This window comes from Onthophagus taurus, chromosome 3 (assembly GCF_036711975.1).
Source record: "Onthophagus taurus isolate NC chromosome 3, IU_Otau_3.0, whole genome shotgun sequence".
Lineage (NCBI taxonomy): Eukaryota > Metazoa > Arthropoda > Insecta > Coleoptera > Scarabaeidae > Onthophagus > Onthophagus taurus.
In genome coordinates, this window is record NC_091968.1 from 855,745 (window position 1) to 881,517 (window position 25,773).

General features: G+C 34.1%; 3 protein-coding genes across 4 annotated transcripts; 1 reads left to right on the forward strand and 2 right to left on the reverse strand.

Annotated features, from left to right (window-relative positions):
- Positions 1-3,316: 3,316 nt before the first annotated feature.
- LOC111417687 (uncharacterized protein C1orf131 homolog) lies at positions 3,317-3,890 on the reverse strand. Its single transcript, XM_023050041.2, has one exon. The coding sequence runs from the start codon at positions 3,856-3,858 to the stop codon at positions 3,337-3,339; it is 522 nt and encodes a 173-aa protein (XP_022905809.1). The 5' UTR covers positions 3,859-3,890; the 3' UTR covers positions 3,317-3,336.
- A 200-nt stretch (positions 3,891-4,090) lies between these two features.
- LOC111417689 (Death-associated APAF1-related killer) lies at positions 4,091-24,225 on the forward strand. Of its 2 annotated transcripts, XM_023050042.2 has the most exons (12): positions 4,091-4,201; positions 4,256-4,398; positions 4,459-4,686; positions 4,754-4,768; positions 4,836-5,035; positions 5,089-5,326; positions 5,397-5,632; positions 10,862-11,566; positions 11,636-11,759; positions 17,364-19,031; positions 23,445-23,620; positions 23,675-24,225. In XM_023050042.2, the coding sequence occupies exons 2-12, from the start codon at positions 4,264-4,266 to the stop codon at positions 23,919-23,921; spliced, it is 3,972 nt and encodes a 1,323-aa protein (XP_022905810.2). In that variant the 5' UTR covers positions 4,091-4,201; positions 4,256-4,263; the 3' UTR covers positions 23,922-24,225. The 2 variants fall into 2 exon arrangements, with proteins under 2 accessions (XP_022905810.2, XP_022905811.2); XM_023050043.2 differs by lacking the exon at positions 4,754-4,768.
- LOC111417690 (dynein regulatory complex subunit 5-like) lies at positions 24,192-25,773 on the reverse strand. The gene has a single exon (XM_023050044.2). It carries the CDS (start codon positions 25,685-25,687, stop codon positions 24,263-24,265), a length of 1,425 nt encoding a protein of 474 aa, XP_022905812.2. The 5' UTR covers positions 25,688-25,773; the 3' UTR covers positions 24,192-24,262.

Below are 25,773 nucleotides of genomic sequence, written 5' to 3' on the forward strand. Positions count from 1 at the left end.
AGAACTAAAATAATTCGGGTTTAGCAGTCTTGAGAGACGTGCAACTAAACCCGATATTTTCTAGTTCTAGTTTTACACTATCACTAGAACTAACACAAGACCTAGAACTAAACAAATTTAGCCGTCTTAACAGACGTGCGTTCTCGGTCTAGTGTTAGCTTTAGTGCATATTTTTATTAAACTAAAACTAGAACTAACACTAGACCTAGAACTATTCGGGTTTAGCCATCTTGAGAAACGTACGGCTAAACCCGAATGTTTCTAATTCTAAGTTTTGTGTTAGTTCTAGCTGTAGTACTAGTGTAAAATTAGAACTAACACTAGACCGAGAACTAGAAACATTCGGGTTTAGCCGTCTTGAGAGACGTGCGGCTAAACCCGAATGATTCTAGTTCTAGGTCTAGTGTTAGTTCTAGTTTTTCTTCAATAAAAATATAGTAGTGCAACATAATAATAGCTTATGCTAACTCACTAGTACTACCACTAGAACTAGCACAAGACTTAGAACTAGAAACATTCGGACTTAGCCGTACGTCTCTCAAGACGGCTAAACCCGAATGATTCTAGTTCTAAGTCTTGTGTTAGTTCTAGTGGTAGTACTAGTGTAAAATTAGAACTAACACTAGACCGAAAACTAGAAACATTTGAGTTTAGCCGTCTGGAGAGACGTGCGGCTAAACCCGAATGATTCTAGTTCTAGGTCTTGTGTTAGTTCTAGTGATAGTGCCAGTATAAAACTAGAACTAAGAACCCGAATGATTCTAGTTCTAGGTATTGTGTTAGTTCTAGTGATAGTGCCAGTGTAAAACTAGAACTAAGACTAGACCTAGAACTAGACTCATTCGGGTTTAGCCGTCTTGAGAGACGCACGGCTAAACCCAAATGTTTCTAGTTCTCGGTTTAGTGTTAGTTCTAGTACCAGTAGTAGGTAGCGCTAGTTAGCATAAGATATTACTACGTCGTATATTTTTATTGAAGAAAAACTAGAACTAACACTAGACCTAGAAACATTCTGGTTGTAGGTCTAGTGTTAGTTCTAGTTTTACTCTGACACTATCACTAAAATTAACACAAGATCTAGAACTAGAATCATTCGGGTTTAGCCGCACGTCTCTCAAGACGGCTAAACCCGAATGTTTCTAGTTCTCGGTCTAGTGTTAGTTCTAATATTCAGTGGCGTAACTACGGGGTCGCAAAAGGACGCATTGCGTCGGGGCCCGTCGATCCTGAGGGCCCTTGGGCTCTCAACGATTTTGAAAAAATTTAAAGACTTTAATTAGAATTACAAAAACTGTTGTTAAAAGTATACATTAATAAAATTTGTCTTTAAAACTTTTTAAAATTCCCAAGAACGGGTAAAAAACTGCTGAGGGAATGAAAAATAAAATTCTGTCTATATTAGACGAAATGAAGATACCAGTTGAAAAATGTATTGGTCAAGGATACGACGGAGCAAATGTAATGAGTGGTATATACAATGGTCTGCAACAAAAAATAAAGAACATTCAACAAAATGCAGAGTACGTTCATTGTGCAAGCCATAATTTAAATCTTGTCATAATGATTAAGGTTAAAGATGCAATAGAGAAAAATAAAGATGTGTCCGCATTTTTCGTTATACTCCAAGAAATATATTCATTTTTTGGAAATTCTGTTAATAGATGGGATTTGCTTTCAAAGTTCACAGGCGAATCAAATGTAACTTTAAAAAACTTAAATCCTACTCGATGGTCTGGAAGATTGACTTCTCTAGATTTAGATGAAGCCAAAACTGTTTTGAACCAAGCTTATAATAAAGTTTCAGAAAGTAGATCAAAATTTACTGAAATAAAAGGTGAGGCTGCAGAAATTGCAAGAACTTGGAATGTTCCCCTTGAGTTTCAAAAGAAACGACACCCTAAATAAGTGAAACACCATTTTGATGAATTGGCGAAAAATTATCACTTTTCTTCAAGAGAAGATATGTTTAGAGTTGGAATATTTAATGTTGTCATAGATACTATTTCACATCAACTACATGAAAGATTTAAAAGCATGGAAAAATTAAGAAATTATTTTGGATTTCTGGATCCACAAAGATTATCAACGTTAAAAGACAAAGATATTTTAAAAGAATGTGAAAAATTACAAAAGAAGTATTCAACTTTTTTAAGTGAACAATTTTCATTGCAATTTATACAAGTTAAAAGAATTGCAAAGTGTAAAAGATTTTGCTAACTTAGTAATGACCAAATATAATTGCTTAGAAACTGATATATCGGATGTATTTTCTGTTTTTATATTGTTCTTCACACTCCCTGTAACAGTTGCTTCTGTAGAAAGATCATTTAGCAAGTTAAAAATAATAAAGGACTATAGAAGAAATAGTATGGGACAATCGCGGCTGAATGATCTTTCTATATTAGCAATTGAAAGCAGTGAGGCTAAGAAAATGGATTTAAAAAATTTAATAAGTATATTTGTAATAAAACAACTTTTGTAATAATATTACTATGTCGTATATTCTTATTGAACAAAAACTAGAACTAACACTAGACCTAGAACATTCGGGTTTAGCGCTACATCTAGTTCTAGTGTTAGTTCTAGTTTTACTCTATCACTAGAACTAACACAAGACCTAGAATCATTCGGCTTTAGCCGTCTTGAGAGACGTGTGGCTAAATCCGAATTTTTCTAGTTCTTGGTCTAGTGCTAGATATTACTATATTGTATATCTTTATTGAACAAAAACTAGAACTAACAGAAGACCTAGAATCATCCAAGTTTAGCCATACTGAAGATGCATGGCTAAACCCGAATGTTTCTAGTTCTAGTTTTACACTGACACTATCACTAAAACTAATACAAGACCTAGAACTAGAATCATTCGGGTTTAGCCATACTGAGAGACGTGCGGCTAAACCCGGATGTTTCTCAACATCTCGAATTTTCCTAGTGTAATTTTTGCTTAAAACTGACCAATAGCAACCTTTCTTTTTGGCGCTTCAATTTGAAAGCACTCCTCCGAATTAAAAAATACAGTATACTTAGTACATTTTTTATTTTACTAGTTTCCCCACTTAAAAAAGAAATAACTTGATTGTTTATAATTTTTAGAAAATTTAGTTTAAATTATTTCTTATAATAACTAATTAAATTTGTTTCTAGAAATAATCTTTTTAAAGAAAAAAAGTTTAAATTACCATAACCTTGCCAAACAAGTATGCAAATATTTAATCTAATATTTGACTTAAGTCTCTTCAGGTCAACAATCTATGAAATGGGTAAGTTTTCATACTCGTATCGATACTATTTTTTTAAATAAATAAAATCAAAATCAATAAAAAAGTTTTTATTTTACATATTCACATTAACTTTATTTTTATCAACTTTACCATAAACATCTAATAAACCTTTCGTTTCTTTTCCTTTCCTTCTCTTCCTATCAAAGCTTTTTCCTTTAGCAATAGATTTCCCCATTTTATTTTTACCACTTTGCTGTAATTTAATCGTCTTTTCTTCCTCCAATTTTTCCCTCTTTTTCTCTTCAATCAACTCTTTATAATTCCTATATTTATTCTTCGGAGGTTTCGCCCCCAATTTTATGGCTAATTGAATCTTAGCCTCCTCCTTTTTCTGCTGATCAAACCCAGACATTCCAAATTTCATTATTTCAAACTTGGCACGTTTTATATTCAATTCATTGGCTTTAATATCCAATTTTTCTTCCACTGCTTCTTTATAAGTATCATTTTTTCTTTTTGGTTTGTGTGATTCATATTTTATTACTTTAAAGTTATCCGTGGGGTGTTCCTTGATTTGTGAGCCTTTCGTTGGAATAAAATCATCCATTTTAACCTTAACCTTAACAAATAACATAACCTCACAAATAATGATTAATTTTGAAATGACAAGAAATGGTACCAACTTATTCTTTTTTATTTATTTATTAACCAATTAAAAATTTCTAATATCCATAAATTCTTATAATTTGAATTAAATAATGATTATTTAATAAGATTTTTATAAATAATCATAATATACGATTAAAATAAAACATAAATCTTTGATTTATAAACAAAGAACTTGTTTTGAGAGATTTAAGTTGGCGGCTATGAAGTAAGCATCTTGACAAGTTATGACAAGTTTAACAAATATTTGTGAAACATCCCTCACTGTAGGTCGTTGTGTATTAAGTTTTTTTTCAAATTAAAATGAATAGGTAGCGTACTCTTACTAAATCGTATTATAAACCAAAGAATCGAATTCGTTTTAGATTCGAAGATGAACTGCAAGTACAAATTCGCAGTTGAGGAGGAGTTAGAGAACATTAAACAAAGCGTGAATGTGCTCGCACTGCTCGATCATCTTTATGAAGCTGGAATAGCGTCTAAAGAATTATGCAGCAAAATTCGGGAGGTAACATTTCATTGCTTTTAATGCTTTTAATGTTTCTAACCTCAAAAATTGTTTGAGCAGGTACCCGAAGGTCAGGCAAATGAGATGTTTTATGAAGATTTGTTGAATTATGAGACCAAGTATGAGAAGTTTGTAAATGTTATTTTAAAAACACATGTTGATTGGATTTATGATAGGATTAGGCGTAGATTGGAAGATAAAGTTAAGAACGAGGAATTATTTAAAAGCGTTTTAAACTTTGGTGATTTTCCTAGAAAACCCTTGCATTATGTAAATAGGAAAGATAAGGTATCTATAAGTGTTTCTTTTATTCCTTTTTTTATTATCATAAATGTTTGTTTTGATGATGCAAAAGACTTGGATAAATCGGGTGAGAATCTAACAAAAATAAAATTTATTTATTACTTTAATTTAATACTTAATGAACTTATTTATAGATTACCCAAGTTCAAAATGTTCTCCAAAAGCTACCTGTTGATGGAAAGGTTGTTTTATACGGAATGGCCGGTTCTGGAAAATCAAATTTGGTCGTTGGAATAATGAATGTTGACTTAGTTTTGGAAGTATTTGGGGGAAAAGTTTATTGGATAACAGCGGGGGATATTAATTCAGATCAATTATTAAAATTATTATCTAAGTAAATAATTTTGTTTTTAAAAGAACTTTTTTATTCATAAAAAATTTTTTTAGGTTGTATTTAAAATTGTGTGGAAATGAATGGAACGAAAATTATTCATCAATTGAAAGCCTTAAAATTAAATTACAAAGAAAAATACGCGAAAAACTACTTTATAATCATATGTTAATCATTTTGGATAACGTTTATGATAGATCTGTTATTGACGCTTTTGATTTGGGTTGTCGAATCATGATTACAACTCAAAATAAAAGTATTTTGGCTAATGAATCGAATACTCATCTTATTGAGGTAATTAACTTATACAGTCTGTGTAATTTATTAATTTTTTATAATAAATAACATTTTAATTAATTTTTAGGTTGATGGTACTTTTAAAATTGATGAAACTTTCGAATTATTCGCTAGTTGTTTAGGTGTAAACATAGATGAGATTAAAAAGAAACCGGAAGCAATGGAAATTCATCATTTATGCAAAGGCCACCCGCTTAGTGTGGCTCTTTTTGGCTCACTCATGGTGACTCAAAAAGAGAGTTTGTTAAAAAATAAATCGTCGTGGAAGTCATTTTCTGAAATGTTAAAAGGAAGAAATTATCAGTAATTAATTAATTACATAGGCCTGTGAACAAAAAACTTTTTAGAAACTTAAAGGCGATCTTTATTGATTTTTGGGTGCTGAATCTGGGAAAAATAATGAAAAATTTTATCACAAATCTTCTATAGTTCAGTAAATCAAGTACTATCATTGCACACATTAAAGAAAAGTATTTTTCAGCTAGTTCACCATAAAACTCACTTTGTTTGGAATTGAGAAAATGTTTTAATTCAAATAGTGCAACATCATCAATGGTGATTCCTTTGTTTCTCAAATATACAACACAATCTGTGATATTGTCAAAATGTAACTCCTGATTTTGTTTTGATACTAACCATTTAAATGAGTGCAAAGCTTTTATCCAAATATCTATGTAATGTATACATTCTTGATACATGGATTTAATTTAGGATTAATTTTATTGCGTGCATTTTCGCTAATGTTATATTTTCAAAGAGATCTCTTACTTTTAAAGGAAATTATGTTTGATCCTTTGACTTAGCGACGCTGTCATTCCTTTCAATATACAAAGCACTTCGACTATTAAGTTTTTCTCCTGTCAATGATTGAAGATGAAACAAATATATTTCTGCCTCCAGCAACGCTAGGTGAGATCAGCTCTAGTGAATGAAGATGACTGTGATTTCCAAGATCCTTCAGATTATGCCACCTCACAACTTTTCGCGCAGTCTGAGCTTGACTTACCAAGGAGAATACTGAACTATTGGGTTTTAGACTAAAAGAAAAAAAGCTACTGGCTGCTGGAACATCTTTTTATCAGTACATATTTAGAGATCATGAATTTACTGACTATTTCAAACAAGAAGGCGGGTTGGTCTACTGTTGTGATATTTCAGGTTTGGTTCAAAAGTTTGGAATTAAATACAAAGCTCATAAATGGAGGTTTTTTATTGATTCTTCAAAAAGAAGCCTGAAGGCGGTACTCCTGCTCAGTGGTAACACATATGCTTCTCTTCCTCTAGGGCATTATGTACACCTCAAAGAAAATTATGAGAATTATAACTGGATAACCGGATAGTTTGTGGCGATCTGAAAGTTTTGAGCATGATGGTTGGTCTGCAGGGAGAAAACACTAAGTACCTATGTTTCATTTATGACTGGGATAGCAGAGCAAGGTTTGAACACTGGACTAAAAAAGTATTGCCAACCCAACAAACATTGGGTTGGGTTGGGTTGGGTTGGCAATGAGTGCAAAGGTTTTATCCAAATATCTATGTAATGTATACATTCTTCATACATGGATTTAATGTGGGTATTAATCTTATTGCGTGCATTTTCGCTAATTTTATATTTTTAAAGAGATCTCTTCCTTTTAAAGGAAGTTATGTTCGATTCTTTGACTTAGCAACTCTGTCATTCCTTTTAATATACAAAGCACTTCGACTATTGAGTCTTTCTTCTGTCAATGATCAATGATTGAAGATGAAACAAATATATTTCGCTTGTATCGCTCTCAAACAACTTTTTGATGAGAACTTTTTTGTTAAAAAGTATTCTTTCAAAGCCACATATAATTTAAGGATTCTTTCAATCGCCGAAAAAAGGCTGAGCCATCTTATCTTACTATGATACAGCACTTTTCATAGTTAAAAAAAATTTAAAAATAAATGATTTGCAATAGTCGTCGATGCTTCGTTGTTCAATGCTGTCAACTCCAGTAATTTACTGTATATCCTGGACTTCCTATCAAAATATTGAATAATGATAGGAAATATTTTACCCCACTTGTCTCAGTCATCTCACGCGCTCATTTGTGTGTTGTTTCCTCTCGTGTCAACATGTCTTCTAGCCATGGTTGTCGTAATTCTCCCGACAATTTTTGTTACATTTGTGGTGATCTTGTCATTAAAAAACACCAGAGAAACATTACAAACTTTGTTAGGAAAGTGTATTACTCCTATTTCGGTATGAGACTTGGGGAGCAGAACAAATCATAGGCACCTCACAAAGTGTGTTATATTTGTGTAGAAGATCTCAGGAAGTGGCCATCAGATAAAAAAAATATTCAAAATTGGCATTCCGATGATTTTAATGGCTATAACTCTAAGAATAAAAGAGATATAGTATACCACAACCTTCCTTCTGCAATGCGACTTGTAGCTCATGGACCAGATGTGCCTGTACCTCTGCCTCCAGCAACGCTAGGTGAGATGAGCTTTAGTGAATGAAGATGACTGTGATTTCCAAGATGCTTCAGATTATGCCACCTCACAACTTTTCGCGCAGTCTGAGCTTGACTTACCAAGGAGAATACTCAACTATTGGGTTCTAGACTAAAAGATAAAAAGCTGCTGGCTGCTGGAACATCTTTTTATCAGTACATATTTAGAGATCGTGAATTTACTGACTATTTCAAACAAGAAGGCGAGTTGGTCTACTGTTGTGATGTTTCGGGTTTGGTTCAAAAGTTTGGAATTGAATGCAAAGCTCATAAATGGACGTTTTTCATTGATTCTTCAAAAAGAAGCCTGAAGGCGGTACTCCTGCACAATGGTAACACATATGCTTCTCTTCCTCTAGGGCATTATGTACACCTCAAAGAAAATTATGAGAATTATAACTGGATAACCGGATAGTTTGTGGTGATCTGAAAGTTTTGGGCATGATGTTTGGTGTGCAGGGAGGAAACACTAAGTACCTATGTTTCGTTTGTGACTGGGATAGCAGAGCAAGGTTTGAACACTGGACTAAAAAAGTATTAATATTCATTTGGTTATTTCTTTCCATTTCAATTTTAATATAATTGAAATAAAACTATGTGTATTTATAGATGGATTTTTTAATTTTCAGCTCTACCGGTTTCGATCGTACATTCAATCATCCTCAGGAGCAACGTCATTATACATATTTTTAAAAAACATATTTGTTATTCAAGCTGTTATCTTCTGCCATGTATGTTCATGGCGCATAATGGGCAAGGAAAGCATATTGAATATTATTGAATTAATAACAAGGTAACAAAGAGGAGAAGAATTAAGTAATCAAAAAGATAACAGCTTGAATAACAAACAAATATGTTTTTTAAAAATATGTATAATGACGTTGCTCCTGAGGATGATTGAATGTACGGTAGAGTTGAAAATTAAAAAATCCATCTATAAATACACATAGTTTTATTTCAATTATATAAAAAAGTATTATAACCCAACAAACATTGGGTTGGGTTGGGTTGGCAATGAGTGCAAAGGTTTTATCCAAATATCTATGTAATGTATACATTCTTGATATATGGATTTAATTTCGGTATTAATCTTATTGTGTGCATTTTCGCTAATTTTATATTTTCAAAGAGTTTCTCACTTTTAAAGGAAGTTATGTTCGATTCTTTGACTTAACAACTCTGTCATTCCTTTAAATATACAAAGCACTTCGACTATTGAGTTTTTCTCCTGTCAATGATCAATGATTGAAGATGAAACAATTATAATTTTTAATATTTTATTATAATTTAATTTTTTAAATTATATTTTTCATTCGTTGTTAGTAAATGATTTGCAATAGTCGTCGATGTTTCGCTTTTCAACGCTGTCAACTCCAGTAATTTACTGTGTATCCCGGATTTCCAATTAAAGTATTGAATAATGATAGGAAATATTTTACCCCACTTGCCTGAGTCATCTCACGCGCTCATTTGTGTGTTGTTTTCGCTCGTGTCGGTGGTTAGAAGACATGTTAGCCGTCAGACTAGCCGTGGTTGTCGTAATTGTCCCGACAATTTTTATTACATTTGTGGTGAACTTGTCATTAAAAAACACCAGAGAAACATTACTTAATTAACTTTGTTTGGAAAGCGTATTACTCCTATTTTGGTGTAAGACTTGGAAACCAGGACAAATCATGGGCACCTCACAAAGTGTGTTATATTTGTGTAGAGAAGATCTCAGGACGTAGCCATCAGGTAAAAAAAAAATCATTCAAACTTGGCATTCCGATGGTGTAGAGGAAACCAAAAAATCACAGTGATGACTGTTATTTTTGCTACTATGATTTTAAGGGCTATAACTCTGAGAATAAAAGAGATATAGTATACCACAACTTTCTTTCTGCAATGCGACCTGTAGCTTATGGACCAGACGTGCCTGTACCTCTAGTGAGTCTGATGTGAATGAAGATAACTATGATTTCCAAGATCCTTCAGATTATGCTACCCCACAACTTTTCGCTCAGTTTGAGCTTGACTTACCAAGGAGAATGCTGAACTCTTGGGTTCTAGACTAAAAGAAAAAAAGCTACACGCTGCTGGAACATTTTTTTATCAGTACACATGCTTCTCTTCATCTAGGGCATTATGTACACCTCAAAGAAAATTACGAGAATTATGACAGTTTGTGGCGATCTGAAAGTTTTGGGCATGATTTTTGGTCTGCAGGGAGGAAATACTAAGTATCCATGTTTCATTTCTGGCTGGGACAGCAGAGCAAGGAATGAACACTGGACTAAAATAGTATGGCCAACCCAACAAACAGTGGAGCCAGGTGAAAAGAACGTTTTCCACGAAGCTTTAGTCGATTCCAGAAAAATTTGTCTTTACCCACATCAAGTTAGGACTCATGACACAATTCGTCCAAGATTTCAGTGACTGCTTTCAATACCTCTGCATTTCCACATTTGTCAGAGGCAAAACTAAAAAAAAGGAATTTTTGTGGGTCCTGACATACATAAACTAATATTTGATGAGAAATTTCAGCACACAATGTCAGGTCTTGAAAGAGAAGCTTGGAATGCTTTCAAAAAGGTGATCACTAGAATTTTAGGGAATGAAAAAGACCCTAACTATATCAGCACTGTCGATGATCTTCTCAAAAAAATGGAAAAACTTGGCTGCCTGATATGTATAGAAGTTCACTTTCTACATTTTTATTTGAATTTTTTCCGTGAAAACTTGGGTAGTTCCAATGAAGATCAGAAGATATTAAGGTCATGGAGAGGAGATATCAGGGTAGTTGGAACGTCAGTATGATGGGTATCGAGGGGATCCAGGTGTTACTCACAAGAGAAAAAGTAACAGTCATATTTATACCAGTTAGTTTCAGATTAATGTGTTGAGATGTGGAAAAACGGAGGGTGATGGGGAAAAACTGTTGTTATTTTCAGATTCAGCACCTTTCAAAACTGTTAGATCTAAATAATCTAAAGTTTTTATGAAATTAATTTTTGCAGGCCTGTGTTAATATTGAATTAATTTATAATTATTCCGTTTTTGATTTTAGTGAACAAAATAGTGCCATAAAATCATCAATAGCAAATTTAGATAAAAACCTGCGTCAAAAATTCGAAGATTTTTCAATTTTTCCCGAAGACGTAAATATAACATCAAAAGTTTTACAAACTTTGTGGCGATTGGATGAATTTTCCGTTAACGATATCATGACCCAATTAGAAAATAAATCATTAGTTGTTTCGTACTATAATAATCACGATCACAGTTATAATTACGGAATTCATATTGTTTTGCTCAAATATTTAAAAAGTACCGTTCGTAATAATGACGGCCATCAGAGACTGATTGATAACTACATGATCTCATGTAACAATGACTACGCTAAACTTCCAGATGACAATTACATTTATCAGTATATAGGTTATCATTTAAAAGAGGCTGGTTATGTGGATAAGTTTAAAATTTATTTCGATTTAAATTTTATCGACGCTAAAATTAAAGCTGCCGGCGTGGGAGATTTATTAAGAGATTTCGATTTATACGAAAAACAAATTTTAAACGATCCAAGTTTGGTGCATAAAAATCTCTTGTGTGAATTAAAAAATTTCGTTGGAAATTACGGGAGGCACTTACATGATCAAAAAGAATTAAACTTAGTTCAGAGCGCTTTGATGTACTCCAAAGAAAGTACTTTGAAAAATTTAGCTTTAGATACTGCAGCTGATAACAAAAACGATTTATATTTCGATATTGGGTGAGAAACATTTTTATTTTATTCATTTATTTATAGTGAATCAAGAAAATTTGAATGAGATTTTTTTAGTTGTTTTCCGGGAGGGTGTAAATGCGCACCAAAGAAATATTACGTCCCAGAACCAACAACTTTTGTGTGTTTTGCACTTCACGAGACCCAAGTTTTTGCTGGAACGAAAGAAGGCGAAATCGAAGTAAGTATTGTTTAAGATGTATTTTGTTTGTGAAGGAAAAACGGCAAGAAGAGACGTTTATTTAGTTCGTTGTTAATTGTGTAATGTGTTTTTTAGATTGTCTTGACTTGAATTGTATTTTGATTGTGATTTTGAACACCTGTAAGTCTAAAATAATGCAAATTGAAATGAGTAGGTAACTTTTTGTTAGTTTATGAGCTAATAACAGCACAATTTTTTTTCTAAAAAACTCACTTATCTGTATGTATATAATAACTTCATGATTTTTACAACATCCAATATTTAATTCTATTTCATTACTTTTAATTATTTTTTTAACACGTTCGCTATCGGCGTCCAGTCTATTGGGCAGAGAGATTTTTCGTGGTGAATCAGTTTACTGGATGCGTTTGTTAATGTATTTAAAATGCGCTTATAATGTTGTAGCCTGTACTTGAAAGTCTAGATTGTTTCTCTGGTGATAGGCTGATTTGATGATATTAGTACACTTCTTGTCAAAGTAGCTCACAATCAGTAACACTTTTTTCAAATATAAACAATAAAATATTAAAGCCATCATCCAAAGATATCTAATTTTGAAAACTTTGGTTACTCAATGAAGTAGATATATTTCTATTACCCCCAAAAAAAGAACTTTAAAAAAGTGTATCGTTCTATAATTATAGACGACGTCGCTTGCGGCCGAGGCAGTGGCTCAGTAACAATGTTTTCATATAACGCAATAAAATATTAAAGCCATTGTCCAAAAATAGCTGATTTTGGAAACTTTGATACTCACCGAATTTGATATATTTCTATTAATCTCAAAAATAGAACTTTAAAACAGTTTAAAGTATGTATTTATAGTCGAGGTCGCTTGCGACCGAGGCATTGGCTCAGTAACACCTTTTTTATACATAAGCAATAAAAAATTAAAGCCATCATACAAAAAAAGCTGATTTTGGAAACTTTGTTTACTCAACGATGTAGATATTTTTCTATTAACCTCAAAAAGAGAACTTTAAACAGGTGTAACGTTCTATATTTATAGCCGATGTCGTTGGCGGCCGAGGCAGTGTCTCAGTGACATATTTTTTCAGTCATGAGTCATGAATGACAATATTTAATATTTATCCATATACAGGATGAGTCAGAAAGAATGGGAAATCCGAATACCGGAGATACTAGACACCAAAATATGATGATTTAACGTAACATCTCTTATACAAATGTCAGTTCTTTTTCGAGGCATAGAGTGTTGAAAGTTAATTTTTTTTTTACGAAATTTTTTGATAATTTTGAAAGTTTTTGTACTATTAACATAAAATGTGGTAGTTTTATGTTTTCGAGCATAAGAAATACGAATTTGAAACTTGTTTTGTTATTGCTCGTAGAGGGCGCTAGATACACGCTGCTCGTTTTATAAATCAAATCATAAGTTTTTTGGCTAGACAGCTACGACCAATAAGAGCTGCAAATCACAAAGAGCATTCAATTTTACATAAAAAAGGTACTCTTATTGAAATTGTCTAAGTCTATCGGTTTTCGAATTATTTACTTTTAAATGTTTAAATGTATTTTTTCTTCTAAAATATTTATTTTTTAACATAAGCAAAGTTGAGTTATTTTTCCGCTTATGTTTCAACAATTGCTTGTTAATTGTCAACATTGATCTAATTTCCGTGTGCAATAATCATTTTTACCAACAACAAAGTTATTACCAATTTGAAAATGCCACGACATAATGAGTTGTTTAATAGTGAGAAATCCAGATTTAAGTCCACTGGATTTTTGAAAATGGTCACAATATTCTATTGTTATTAATTAATTGTTATTGTTATCGATTATTATCGTTACTAATTGCTATAGTTACTGTGTGTTATTGATTTTAAATGTTAACCTTAAAATTACTTTGAAACAGTTAAAAGCAGATAACTTGGAAACCAGTAGACTTAGACAATGTAAGCAAGAGTACTTTTTTTGTGCAGAATTGAAAACTCCTTCAGATTTCTGGTTCTAATTCACCATACCTCAACTGACAAACTAGTCATGACTTGATATCTCAAGCGTACAGTGTGTATCTAGTAGAGCACTGCACGAGTACGTACAGCATCGTATGAATACAAGTACGAATACTCGTTAGACGAGTGATACGATTATCTCGTGTGTACTTGTACGCATCACGCATTTCTGTACTCGCATCGTTTCGCATCGGCATCGGCGAGTATAAGAGTAATCGGCATCGTTTAGAATCGGTATCGGCCAGTATACATCGGCGATATTTTGTTTATGCTGAAGAAATGTATATTGTATGAGACATTTATAGGAGGGTGAGAAATGGGACATTACACAAATTCAAAACAGAAAGTACACATTACATAAAAACAGTAAGAAACAATAAAAGTAAAAACAATAAGTATGAATAAGTAAAGAAATAAATAACTTATCTTCCACTGCGTTTTGGTTTGTACGTTAATCCTTTCCTGCGGAATGTAGAAACAGTATGGCATCGATATTATCTCCCTTCAGATTACTTCTCCTATCTTTTAGCACTTTGTTTGCGGAACTGAACGCCCGTTCACTTGAGGCGCTAGAAGCAGGAATGCTTAAGATTTTTCGTACAAGTTGGTGGAGTAAAGGGAAATCCTTTTCATGACTTCGCCACCATCGTAATACATTTCGGTCAGTGGCCCGACTTCCTTTGTACAGCTCCATTTCAACATTAACTTGTGACTGCCAATTATTATCGTTGTCAACATAAATATCCTTATATTTATCACAGAACTCTACGTCATTTTCTGCATCACTGCAATCCGACGCATTGGCATAAAGTTCTATGTCTTGGTAGTCACAAGAAGATGAAATTGTGGCAGAAGAACTTTCAGGATTTTCGAGTATACAGTTTAGTTCATGCTTTACAAGAGTATAAATTTCTTCACGCGTATTGTTATCCAGAAACCGTAGTTGTTTGTATTTGGGCCATAAAAACGCAGCTATTTTATGAATGCGATGTGGTTGAAATTTTATGTCAAAAACATTATCTAAACAATGACGAATAACCGCTTGAACATCGGTAACAGTTTCATCATTCTGTAGTGGTATTAGCTTTTCTTTCAAAATATGCATGTGTAGTAGTACTAAATGAATAGGTAGGCTTTTTATCCGCTTCAAACAGTAATGTAGCCGTTTTAAAGGGGTGTAAAAATAGAGTTAATCTATCTAAGAGATATTTTTCAATTCGATGAAGACGATATTCTTCTTTTGCTTCTTCTAATATTTTTTCAATAGTGTTAAAATTTTTTCGAATCGAAAGTAACATGTCAAATTTTGTGTTCCATCGTGAACTGCACTCTTGCCTAACTGTCGTGTCCAACCTCTGACAGATACCACTCCGTTTAAGGTATTCTGCTAAAGATTTACAACGTTTGATTAACTGTAAAATACGAGGGGCTACTTCTTCCAGTACTGTGTTCTTGAATGTATATGTTAAAATCAGGTTCAGAACATGGGCAATACAGTTAATGCGCGAATATTGCTCCAATGCTTTTTTTATATTAGAGCCTTGATCAGTAGTGAAAGTAAGTTTTTCAAGATCATTACTTCGTATATTTAAGGTTGCCACTTTCGCTTCTAATGCGCGAAGTATGTTGGTACCTGTATTTTTGACTGCGTTTTGCTCCTCGTCGAAGTTCAAAAATTCGATGGTACACAGTACTCGACTATAATACAAAAAATAAATAGGATAATGTAATTATTCAGGTCTAAATCTCATGCTGGTCATTGCGAAAAGTTAGAAATAGTAGGTATTATATCTCTACAAATACAGTATATAAATTCCATTTCTGAACGTTATATGTAAATATGTGTTGTTGTGGTCGATCTGAGATTTCATCCGTTCTTCCTGTCGGTTTCCTTTGGAAAGGGCAGACGTTTCGCCAAGATCTCACCTGACATCTTCAGGGTCGGACAGTTTGCCGACAGGAGACTACGACAACGCACTGTCAGGTGAGATCTTGGCGAAACGTCTGCCCCTTTCCAAAGGGAACCAACAGGAAGAACGGATGAAATCTCGGATCGACCACAACAACACACACATATATATATATATATATATATATATGCGGTGCATTAATTGCTTAGCTTACCTATGCAGTCGCCAAGTCGAATCAAGATAATGGACTGTTAAGGCTATAAAGTTCCTTTGTTTTTTGTTTTCCGTCCACATATCAGTTGTTGCTGCACACCACCCTGTATAACGTCGTTACATGTTGTATTATTATTTTGGAAATACACTTATAGAGAACAACACTATACCTTTCTCAAGCAGTGGTTATAGTTCGGAAACAAAGCATTCTATTTCTCTATTGTGCATTTTGTGAAGCGTACGGCTAACAGTAGTCGGATGCGGCAAAATGTCATTTATATCGAAGTTTCTTGAACCTAGTTTCACTCCTGTTTCTACCAAGCAGCGTGCTAGGTCTTTAAACCCACTACCACTTACTGCTGCAAACGAACGGAGATCCTGAGTCACATACTGTACACACTTGTCTGTAATATCTTTTTTTATTTCGTCACTCACATTGATACGCGCTCTTTTTCTGTTGCGTACATCAGCATTTGTAGAAGAATTTTCCGACTCATCTGTGTCTTTGAAACAACGGTGTTTCCTTAAATTGGATGGACTCGAACCTTTACTGTATTTAAAAATATGTTCACACTTAACACATATTACAAATGGTTGTATATGTTCAACACCGTCAATTTCTTTCAAAATTTTTTAAAAACAGGCTCACAGATTACTTTTTCCAGGTGCTTCTTTTGTTATATATTCACCACTTTTAATTTTTTCTAATATCGACATTGTTACACGAGCTCCAAATGTCAAATACACATGAACGATCAAAGGATTAGTTCCAGAATAATTCCGTCCTGTCTCGACTTGTCGAAACACGAAACGAGAAAACCCGACGAGTATTCAGGATGCGTACTCGCCACGATGCTACGATGCAATTCTGATGAATATTACTCGTAATCACAAAGTGAATGCATCGGCGATGCATTGGCCAACGAGTATGTACTCGCATCGTTCAGTTGTATACTCGGCGATTATTTCTCAGATTACTTTTTACGTACTCGTGCAGTGCTCTAGTATCTAGCGTCCTCTACGAGTAATCACAAAACAAATATCAAATTCGTATTTCTCATGCTCGAAAACATCTAGCTACCAAATTTTATGTTAATAGTACAAAAACCTTCAAAATTATCAAGAAATTTCGAAATAAAAATTTAACTTTGAACACCGTGTGTATTAAAAACCACCGACATTTGTATAAGACATGTTAGGTTAAATCGTCATATTTTGGTGTCTAGGGTCTCCGGTATTCGGATTTCCCATTCTTTCTGACTCACCTTGTACAATAAACCACTCTGTAAATAATAACACAAACCCGAATCTCGAAATCAAAGAAACTACTTTAGAAGGTGCGGTAGCGAACGTGTTAAGTAATTAAATTGAGTGTTTTTTTAACAATTTTTATGTTGCACACACTGTTTAATCCACCATTTTGTTATTTTTTAGATATTTTTTTAAATTATTTTAATTTTTTTTTGTAATTTTTATTCTAGTTAATTGATTTAACAGATCAAAAAACAATAAGAAACTATAAAGGACACACACAAAGAATAATTTACATTGAAGTTTCACCCGATCGTGATAAATTTCTTTCAGTTTCCGAAGATGGAAGCGTTGCAATTTGGCACTTAGAAACTGATTTAAACACATCTCAACCGTCCATTAAGCAAAACAATTACAAACACTTCTATAACGATGATAAATCGTTAAAACCATCCGAAATTATTCGCCTTGAAAACTCGAATATTATTTCGGCAACTTTCGGAAATCGAACCGATTCGATTTTAATTGGAACAAACAAAGATTTCGTTCAGCTTTGGACGCTAACGCCGAATAATTTAACGGAAATGTGGAATTGTTGTTACACAATCGAAAAAGAAATCTCCTGTAAGATATCAGTGAAGCACCTCAAATTTTTATTGGACGATGATTTGATTGTTGGAGCTGAATCTGATGAATTAGTTGTTTATGATAATTGTGGGCTCGAAGTTTTGCACTCGAATCTTGGAGGAAAAATAACATCGTTGATAGTTGTTGATGAAGACTCTTTCGTTACGATTTATGGTGGGACGGTTTCTTGGTGGAGCGTAGTTTCGAAGAGAATGCCCGGGGAATTAGTCCCAGGGATTAAAGAAAAAATAATTTGTACACTCGATGATTCAATTTTTTTATTAGGCTTCGTCGATTTAATGAGATTTAATGAACGAATACTTTACGTTATGTCCGATGATAACAAAACTCGGATGTTTCACATCCCATCAGGGACATTAAAAGGAATCTCGAACCATTACGAATCAGCTATTTTCGTCGATATATATCAATTTAGCGAGAAAACAACAACTTTTCTTTATCGTTATTCAGATAACACAATAAAGGTGCACAACACCAAAACGATAATGCAATCAATTTCAAGAAGAACACCGATTTTTGATTGTTATTGGCCCAAATCGGATTCAATTTTCCCGAGAACTGTTGTTGTTAAAGACACGAATACATTAGAAATTTTTAATAACCACCAACCATTAAAAGATTTAACAACACCAGTTAATATCCGAACAGTTTGTTTTTCCCCGTGCGGAAATAAAATCCTTTACGGATTAGAAAACGGTGAAGTAATCGAATACGAAATTAAAACGAATTCCACATCAAGAATTTTACGCTTATCGTCCCCCGTTGTTTATTTAAAAATTTTCGGAAATTTACTATTAGCCGGGGGACTTAAAGGCGATCAAATGTTGCGATTTCAAGAAGAAAACATGTCTTTAGTCACCATAAATAAGGTGTCATCAATCCAATTTGAACCCGTAATCGAAACCTTTTATTTAAACGAAATTGATTGCTTAATCACAATCATGAAAGATCGCGTTATTAAATGTTGGAATCGCTGTACGAGTTCAAGAAGATCTTTGGATGTTTTAAGGGGTCGAAAAAGCGATGCCCGACAATCTTACTCCGTTACCTCAGCAACAATGAGTAAAGACAAACGGTTATTAGCGATCACAATGACCAATATGTTTGATGTTTTTGTGGTGGATATTTGTAATGGGGCGGTTGGTTTGAAGGATTTAAGTGGGAGGATGGTTAATGGATGTTTGTATTGTTGCTGTTTTAGTTTTGATTCGAAATTTGTTGCTTTTGGTGGTGAGGATAAAGTTATTACGGTAAGTTTCATGTTGATCTAAAAATAGAATTAATACTAGAACTAGAAACAAATTCAAAGTGATGAAATCAGTTAGATTTTGACAATCGGTCAAAAGTGCAGTATGTCAATCGATCGTGATCGATGTATACAAGTCGAAACAAGTCGTGTGGGCGGTGCAAGCGTGAGGTGGGGAGGAAGACTGTAGGAAGTCAGTGCGAATCGTGTGCCGAGTAGTTTCTTGCCAAATGCGTCGAGGTCACCGAAACGTCAATGCTGCCCTCATGGTGGCGGGAGCCCACGATGCCCCCGCCACCAGATGTTCTGCATGTCGCGCATTTTTCCCGTTCCATCAATCTCTTCTGCGGCCGAGCGCAGCCCTATTACTCTTGAGACAGTGTTCAATATTGTGAGGAAGATGCGTAATATGAGTGCAAGCTACGATACTTTGGTAGACTCGGTCCAGTTTTGCATCCAAAGGGTTTCTGACTTCGAGGCATGGCTTCAGAATGCTTTTCTGAAGAAGCAGGTTACTGAGATATCGGGGCGCATAGCGGATTTGGAGCAATATTCTCGTCGCAGCAACCTTCAGATTCGAGGAGTTCCTGAGATAAAGAGAGCTTGGTTGTGATGATCAAAACTATGAGTATCTTCCTTGACGTTCCGATTTCGGCTGCTGATGTGGATGCTGTCCATCGCGTGCCTCACGGTCTAAATAATATAATAATAATAATAAGTTTATTGCCACATAGTTAATACAAGAGAAAAATAATATATATGTATACATAAATGAATAAGTAATGCATGTTGACAAAAGGTCTAAATATCATGGGTCGAAGTGCTCCAAAGGCTGTCGTTATGCGTTTCTGCAGTCAACTTATGCGTCATAAATTTCTTGCTGCTGCGAAATTAAAGAGGAAAGTTTTATTAAAACGTCAGGAAAAATGATGACGCACGCCCTATCCACATTCAAAGTGATGCTGACGTGAGCAGGATATAGACAGGTCTATTGTTATACAAGTATTATTTACCGTGTTGTATAATTGACGATGTCTGTCTTTACATTTTATTACTAAAATGTATGTAGCCTTAGAACTTAGTTAGATACATTATTCAATAACGTGTTAAACTCTGATCACGACGTTATTTGTTTGACGAAGACTTGGCTGTATCCTGGGATACATTCGGCAGAGGTTTTTTCGGATTCGTATGTTGGACGAAATCGAATCGCACGTTTCGATTGGTTTGTCGGGCTGGATGCTATTGGCCTAACAATGCGTGGTGGCGGCTTATTGATTCATGTTTGTTGTGTTTATTTTTTGCCTTTGAATAACGTAGTGTTACATTTTTTTATTGATCAGCTTTCCGCAATTATTCAGATGTTTCCGAATGATACATTTTTGATATGCGCAGACTACAACCTACCGGAGCTGAGATGGTTACTCAATGTCAATTCTCCTCATTGTGTCATGTATTAATAATACTACTAGAGCTCTTGATTAACTTCACGCTCTGTCTCTGTGCGGCTTGATTCAATTCAATCACCACGTTGGTGCCTTTTGGAATACTTTGGATTTAATAATTACTAATTTCTGTGATATAAATAACGTGACTAAGCGATAACCCGTTGGTTTTTGAAGATATTGCTCATTGCTCCGTCAATTGGTACGCTTGAATTCTCCTGTGCGGTTGCCACGTCGTCTAGTTTCGAATATAACTCTTCCGTCTCTTAAGCCGTGTGTCCACTACCAAGTTTTCTTGCGGAAGTTGCTTCCAGAAGTGACGTTTAGAGTTATTTTATATCCATGTACGTGAAGCTATGTATTAATAAATTCGTTCCAAAAACGGATGGGAGCTTGTCCAATGTGGTTTTCATCTGGCACTAGGCAGGTGATTGAAGAAAAAAAGAAGGCGTATAGGAGGTGAACGCGCTATGGAGACCGCGCATTGATCATCGCACCTTTTCCCATCTCTGAGAGGTCGGGCAAAATTTCTTATTAATCATGATTATAAGAATTACACTCTGAACGCTAAGACAAAAATTGCTTCAAATCCAAGGTTGTTAGGTCATTCGTTAAGCATCGAAAAGGAGGAATGCTATTCTTGCCACTGTCACTCACAATGGTGTTGTTGCCACCGATGCTCGGTCTGTTTGTTCTTTATTTGCCTCCTACTTTCACTCTGCCTTTATGTCTACTCAGACTGGCGTTGTGTCTAACAACCATCTTAATCTTGATCGGGATTGCGCGATATGCTTTGTTCTGAGTCACTCTGGTCGATTCAATCTGGAGTTTTTCCACGTGTTTCGAAGGAGACTCATGTAATCCCTATCTTTAAATCCGGAAATCGTGGTAAGGTATCTAATTATAGATTTCTTTATTGCCATTATTAAAATACTTAAAAAGCTTATTTATAGAAGACTTATTTTTATTGTGAAAAGTAAAATCGACTATAAGCACGTTGTTTTGCTGGTCGCTTGATTGAGAGCAACTTGTTGGAATACACCCACTATATTTTAAATTACGGATGATTCCTTTCAAATTTACTCCATTTATACTGATTTTAGTAAGGCTTTCGATGCTCTGCTTCTTTCAAAACTTCGTATGTTTGATACTGACGAACTTCTTGTGCGTTAGTTTGCATTCTATACACGTGGAGGGACTCTAAAGTTGAATATCAATGACCATTTTACCTACCACTAGACCGAATGTTTCTAGTTCTAGGTATAGTGTTAGTTCTCGTTTTAATTGTCATTCAGCGCTAGATCAAGAACTAGAATCATTCGGGTTGAGCCGTCTTAAGAGACGTACGACTAAACCCAAATGTTTCTAGTTCTAGGTCTAATGTTAGTTCTACTGCCAGTGCAAGTGTAAAACTAGAACTAACACTATACCTAGAACTAGAATCATTCGGGTTTAGCCGTCTTTAGAGACGTGCGGCTAAACCCAAATGATTCTAGTTCTAGGTATAGTGTTAGTTTTACATAGTAACAGTGCTAGTGTAAAACTAGAAGTAACACTAGAATTAGAATCATTCGGATTTAGCCGTCTTAAGAGACATACGGCTAAATCCAAATGATTCTAGGTCTAATGTTAGTTCTAGTGCCAGTGCAAGTGTAAAATTAGTATTAACTCTATACCTAGAACTAGAATCATTCGGGTTTAGTCGTCTTTAGAGACGTGCGGCTAAACCCAAATGATTCTAGTTCTAGGTATAGTGTTAATTCTACATAGTAACAGTGCTAATGTAAAACTAGAACTAACACTAGACCTAGAACTAGAATCATTCGGGTTTAGCCGTCTTAAGAGACATACGGCTAAATTCAAATGATTCTACTGATTTTAGTAAGGCTTTCGATGCTCTGCTTCTTTCCAAACTTCGTATGTTTGATATTGACGAACATCTTGTGCGTTGGCTTGCTTTCTTATACACGTGGAAGGACTCTAAAGCTAAATCAACGGCCATTTTTCGGACAGCATGATGTTACCTCCAGTGTACCGCAAGGGAGTCACTTAGGACCTCTTCTATTTAATATTTATATCAATGATATTTTTTCAATAATTAAACACTCTCATTGTTTGATGTATGCTAATGATTTAAAAATTTTTACTTCATCTTTTGTTCATTTATTTATTGCAGCTCAAATTTCTTTACACTCAACCCTGAAAACTGTAATGTTATTTCTTTTACAAGGAAGGCAGATATGATTACAGCCTGGGTGATGATACCATACCTAGAGTGACTACTATGGTATGAGACTTAGGCGTCACTTTGAGGGCCACGTTGATGGAGCTGTTGCTAAGGCTTGGCGCATCCTTGGCTTCGTTATGAGAGTCACGCAAAATTTTACAAATATTTATGCTATAAGAAGATTGTATTAATCCCCAATATCAAATATAGTATATTACCAGAATTGAAACGATTCAAAAGAAATTCCTAAAGTGTTTATGTTTTAAAAGCTACATTGATTACGTATCAGCTTGCCTTCTTCAATTTCTTATCGCTCCGCCAGCGTCGTTTATGCTAAGATGCTTTGACATTCCATAAAATCATTAATGGTAGTATTGATTTTCCTAACGTTCTTGAAGTTGTTAATTTTCGTGTTCCTCTTCGGCTCGATTATTTATTTTACATGCTTACTCCTCGTACGAATGTCTTCCAGAACTCTCCCATGTTGGGAATGTCACGCATGTGCCACCATTTACATCGTAGCGGGGGTTGATGTTTTTTTTTGACTCGCATATCATAATAATTAGTTTATATAAGTAAATTCTATATATTTTGATGTATTTTTCTTTGTTGTTATTTTTCAGACAACTATATGACATGTATTAAATAAATAAATGGTTGCAAAATCACTTCGAACTTGTTTCTGAAGAACTATTTATATAAGATTTGTTACTTAATTATTTTTAATTAATTAATTTTTTTAAAGGTATATTTTATTAATATTGAAAAGCAAAAACTTCAAGAATTCGCCAAATTACAACTTCACGTATCTCCTGTTCGATACATTTTAAGTTCTCCATATTCCTCATTGATTTTCGTCAGTGTAGGAGAACAAATCGCTTGGTGGAATTTAGCTAAATTACCGTCAAATAACTTTGTGAGGTAATAATTTCTTAATCGTTTTTAATTAAGACTTTATATAAAGATATTTTTTAGGAGACCAAGTTTGAGGCAAACGAATTATCGCGAAATCTTATCATCGGACGTTTCAATATTCTCCAATGATCCAATCTCGAATAAATCGGGCGATTTTAATAAACCATACCTGTTGAGGACAATCAAATTGAAGGGATCTTATGCGAATTTCGTTTCTGTGTCATCGAATTTTACTAATTTCATTACGTTGGACGATGAGGGAATCAGCTATCACATAAAAGTCTTAAATAATGATTTAAAGAATTAATGAAAAATAAAACGAAATATTAGAGACTTATGGGTGCTGCAATTTGAACAACAACGTGACCAAATGTGTTCACACCAATTAATTATTAATATTAATTATCGATTTATTCTTGTGATTATATCATGTGATGATGTCGTAAAGAGGAATTAGTTTTCTTTATTTGAAATGACGTCATAGTCTCATTTTTTTTTTAAATAATATTAGATTTTAATTTTTTTTATTACCTACTTGTATTGTTATGCATTTATTGTGCATTATTATTAATCGAGGTTATGATTAAAAAAATATATTAATATATTTGTAATACATTTTTTTAGAGACAGCAACAAATTTCTTTAAATTTATTTTTCCTCATCTTCCTCTTCTTCCTGCTCTAAGATTTCGTCCTCTACTTCTTCTTCTTCAATAATTTCCTCGGATTCCACTTCATCCTCTTCAACATCATCCAATCCATTTCGATTTCGATACAATAACTTTTTAATTTTATCCGTTATTTCTGTCGGGATATCCATTTCGCGCACATTTATCCAAAACAGAGTTCTATTTACGACAAGCGCGTTTACCAATTCTTCATAATGCTTTTCATCGATCCAATTCGAACTTATATCTAGTTTCCTTAAATACGGGTTTAATTTGATTACAGCGGAAACTCTTAAAGCTGTGTCGTCCTCGAACATTGTCGCCCCAATTCTTAATTCGGCCAAATTGGCTTGGCGGGCCATAGCTCGTAATAATCCCATAACACCGTCGTGTTTTAATGGGTTTAATCTCATATCTAAGTGGTATAAAGGACAACATTGTGGTTGTAATAAGGCGTATCCCAATCCAATCCCCCCCGTTGCGGTTATGTTATTATTTGAAATGATTAAATGGGTTAAAGTTTTCATTGTTAACATAACTTTAGCTAAACATAAAGCTCCGGTTTTGCCGATTGAGCAGTTTGAAAAATCTAAAAGTTCTATTGTTTCGTGATTAATTAAATTTTCTAATAAAGCTCTCAAATGGTCATCGTCGATTGGGGTTTTATGAAGTCGAAAATTTTTTAATGATTTTAAATATAAAACTGCTCTTCCTATATGGGCGCAATCGGACACTGAAAGTTCAAAGGCGTGCCATTCGAAATTCATTTCTAAATTTTTCATCCCGAAAATTATATCAACTTCGGTTATATTTTCTAATTTTTGCAAAACTGGTTCGAAATCGATGTGATCAATGGGATAAACTTCAGGGATATCTTCTTCGTCTGATGTTAAAGGAGGCTTCCATGCTTGTAGTTGCGTAACTGTTACTTTATGCACAAAAGGATTTAATAACTTTAATAAATCGCCCATTCCCGTTTCATCGCTGTATTGAGGTTGAGCTTCTTCAAGCGTTACCCGAAGAAAATGTTCGAGATACAAGCATTTCCAAGTCCAATATTCATGCTTTACATATTTAACAACTCCGTAATTATCCGCGTATCTCCGTTTCCAATAAATTTCCTCCTCGATTATTGGAACGGCTAATTCTAAAGGGATATCAGTCGGGAGTAGTTCTAGTAAATGTAATCGATCGGCGCATGGGAGTTCTTGAAGTAAAGGTCTTTCTTTAAAGTTTTTTGCGATTACTTCCACGCATAGTGTAGTTAACGATGGACATAATTCTTTGTCGAAATCGAAATTTTCAGCAAAAAATGTGCGCTCTGCTTCCCTGGCTAATTCTTCAGCCGCCGAATGCGGTTCGTAAGCTATTTTTACATTGTTCGTAATAATATGAGGATATCTCATTTTTTTTAATTTTTAGAGAAAAAAATATAAAAAAATTAAATGTAAGAAAAAAAATTTTCTGACTTTCTGTCAATTTTTAATCTATC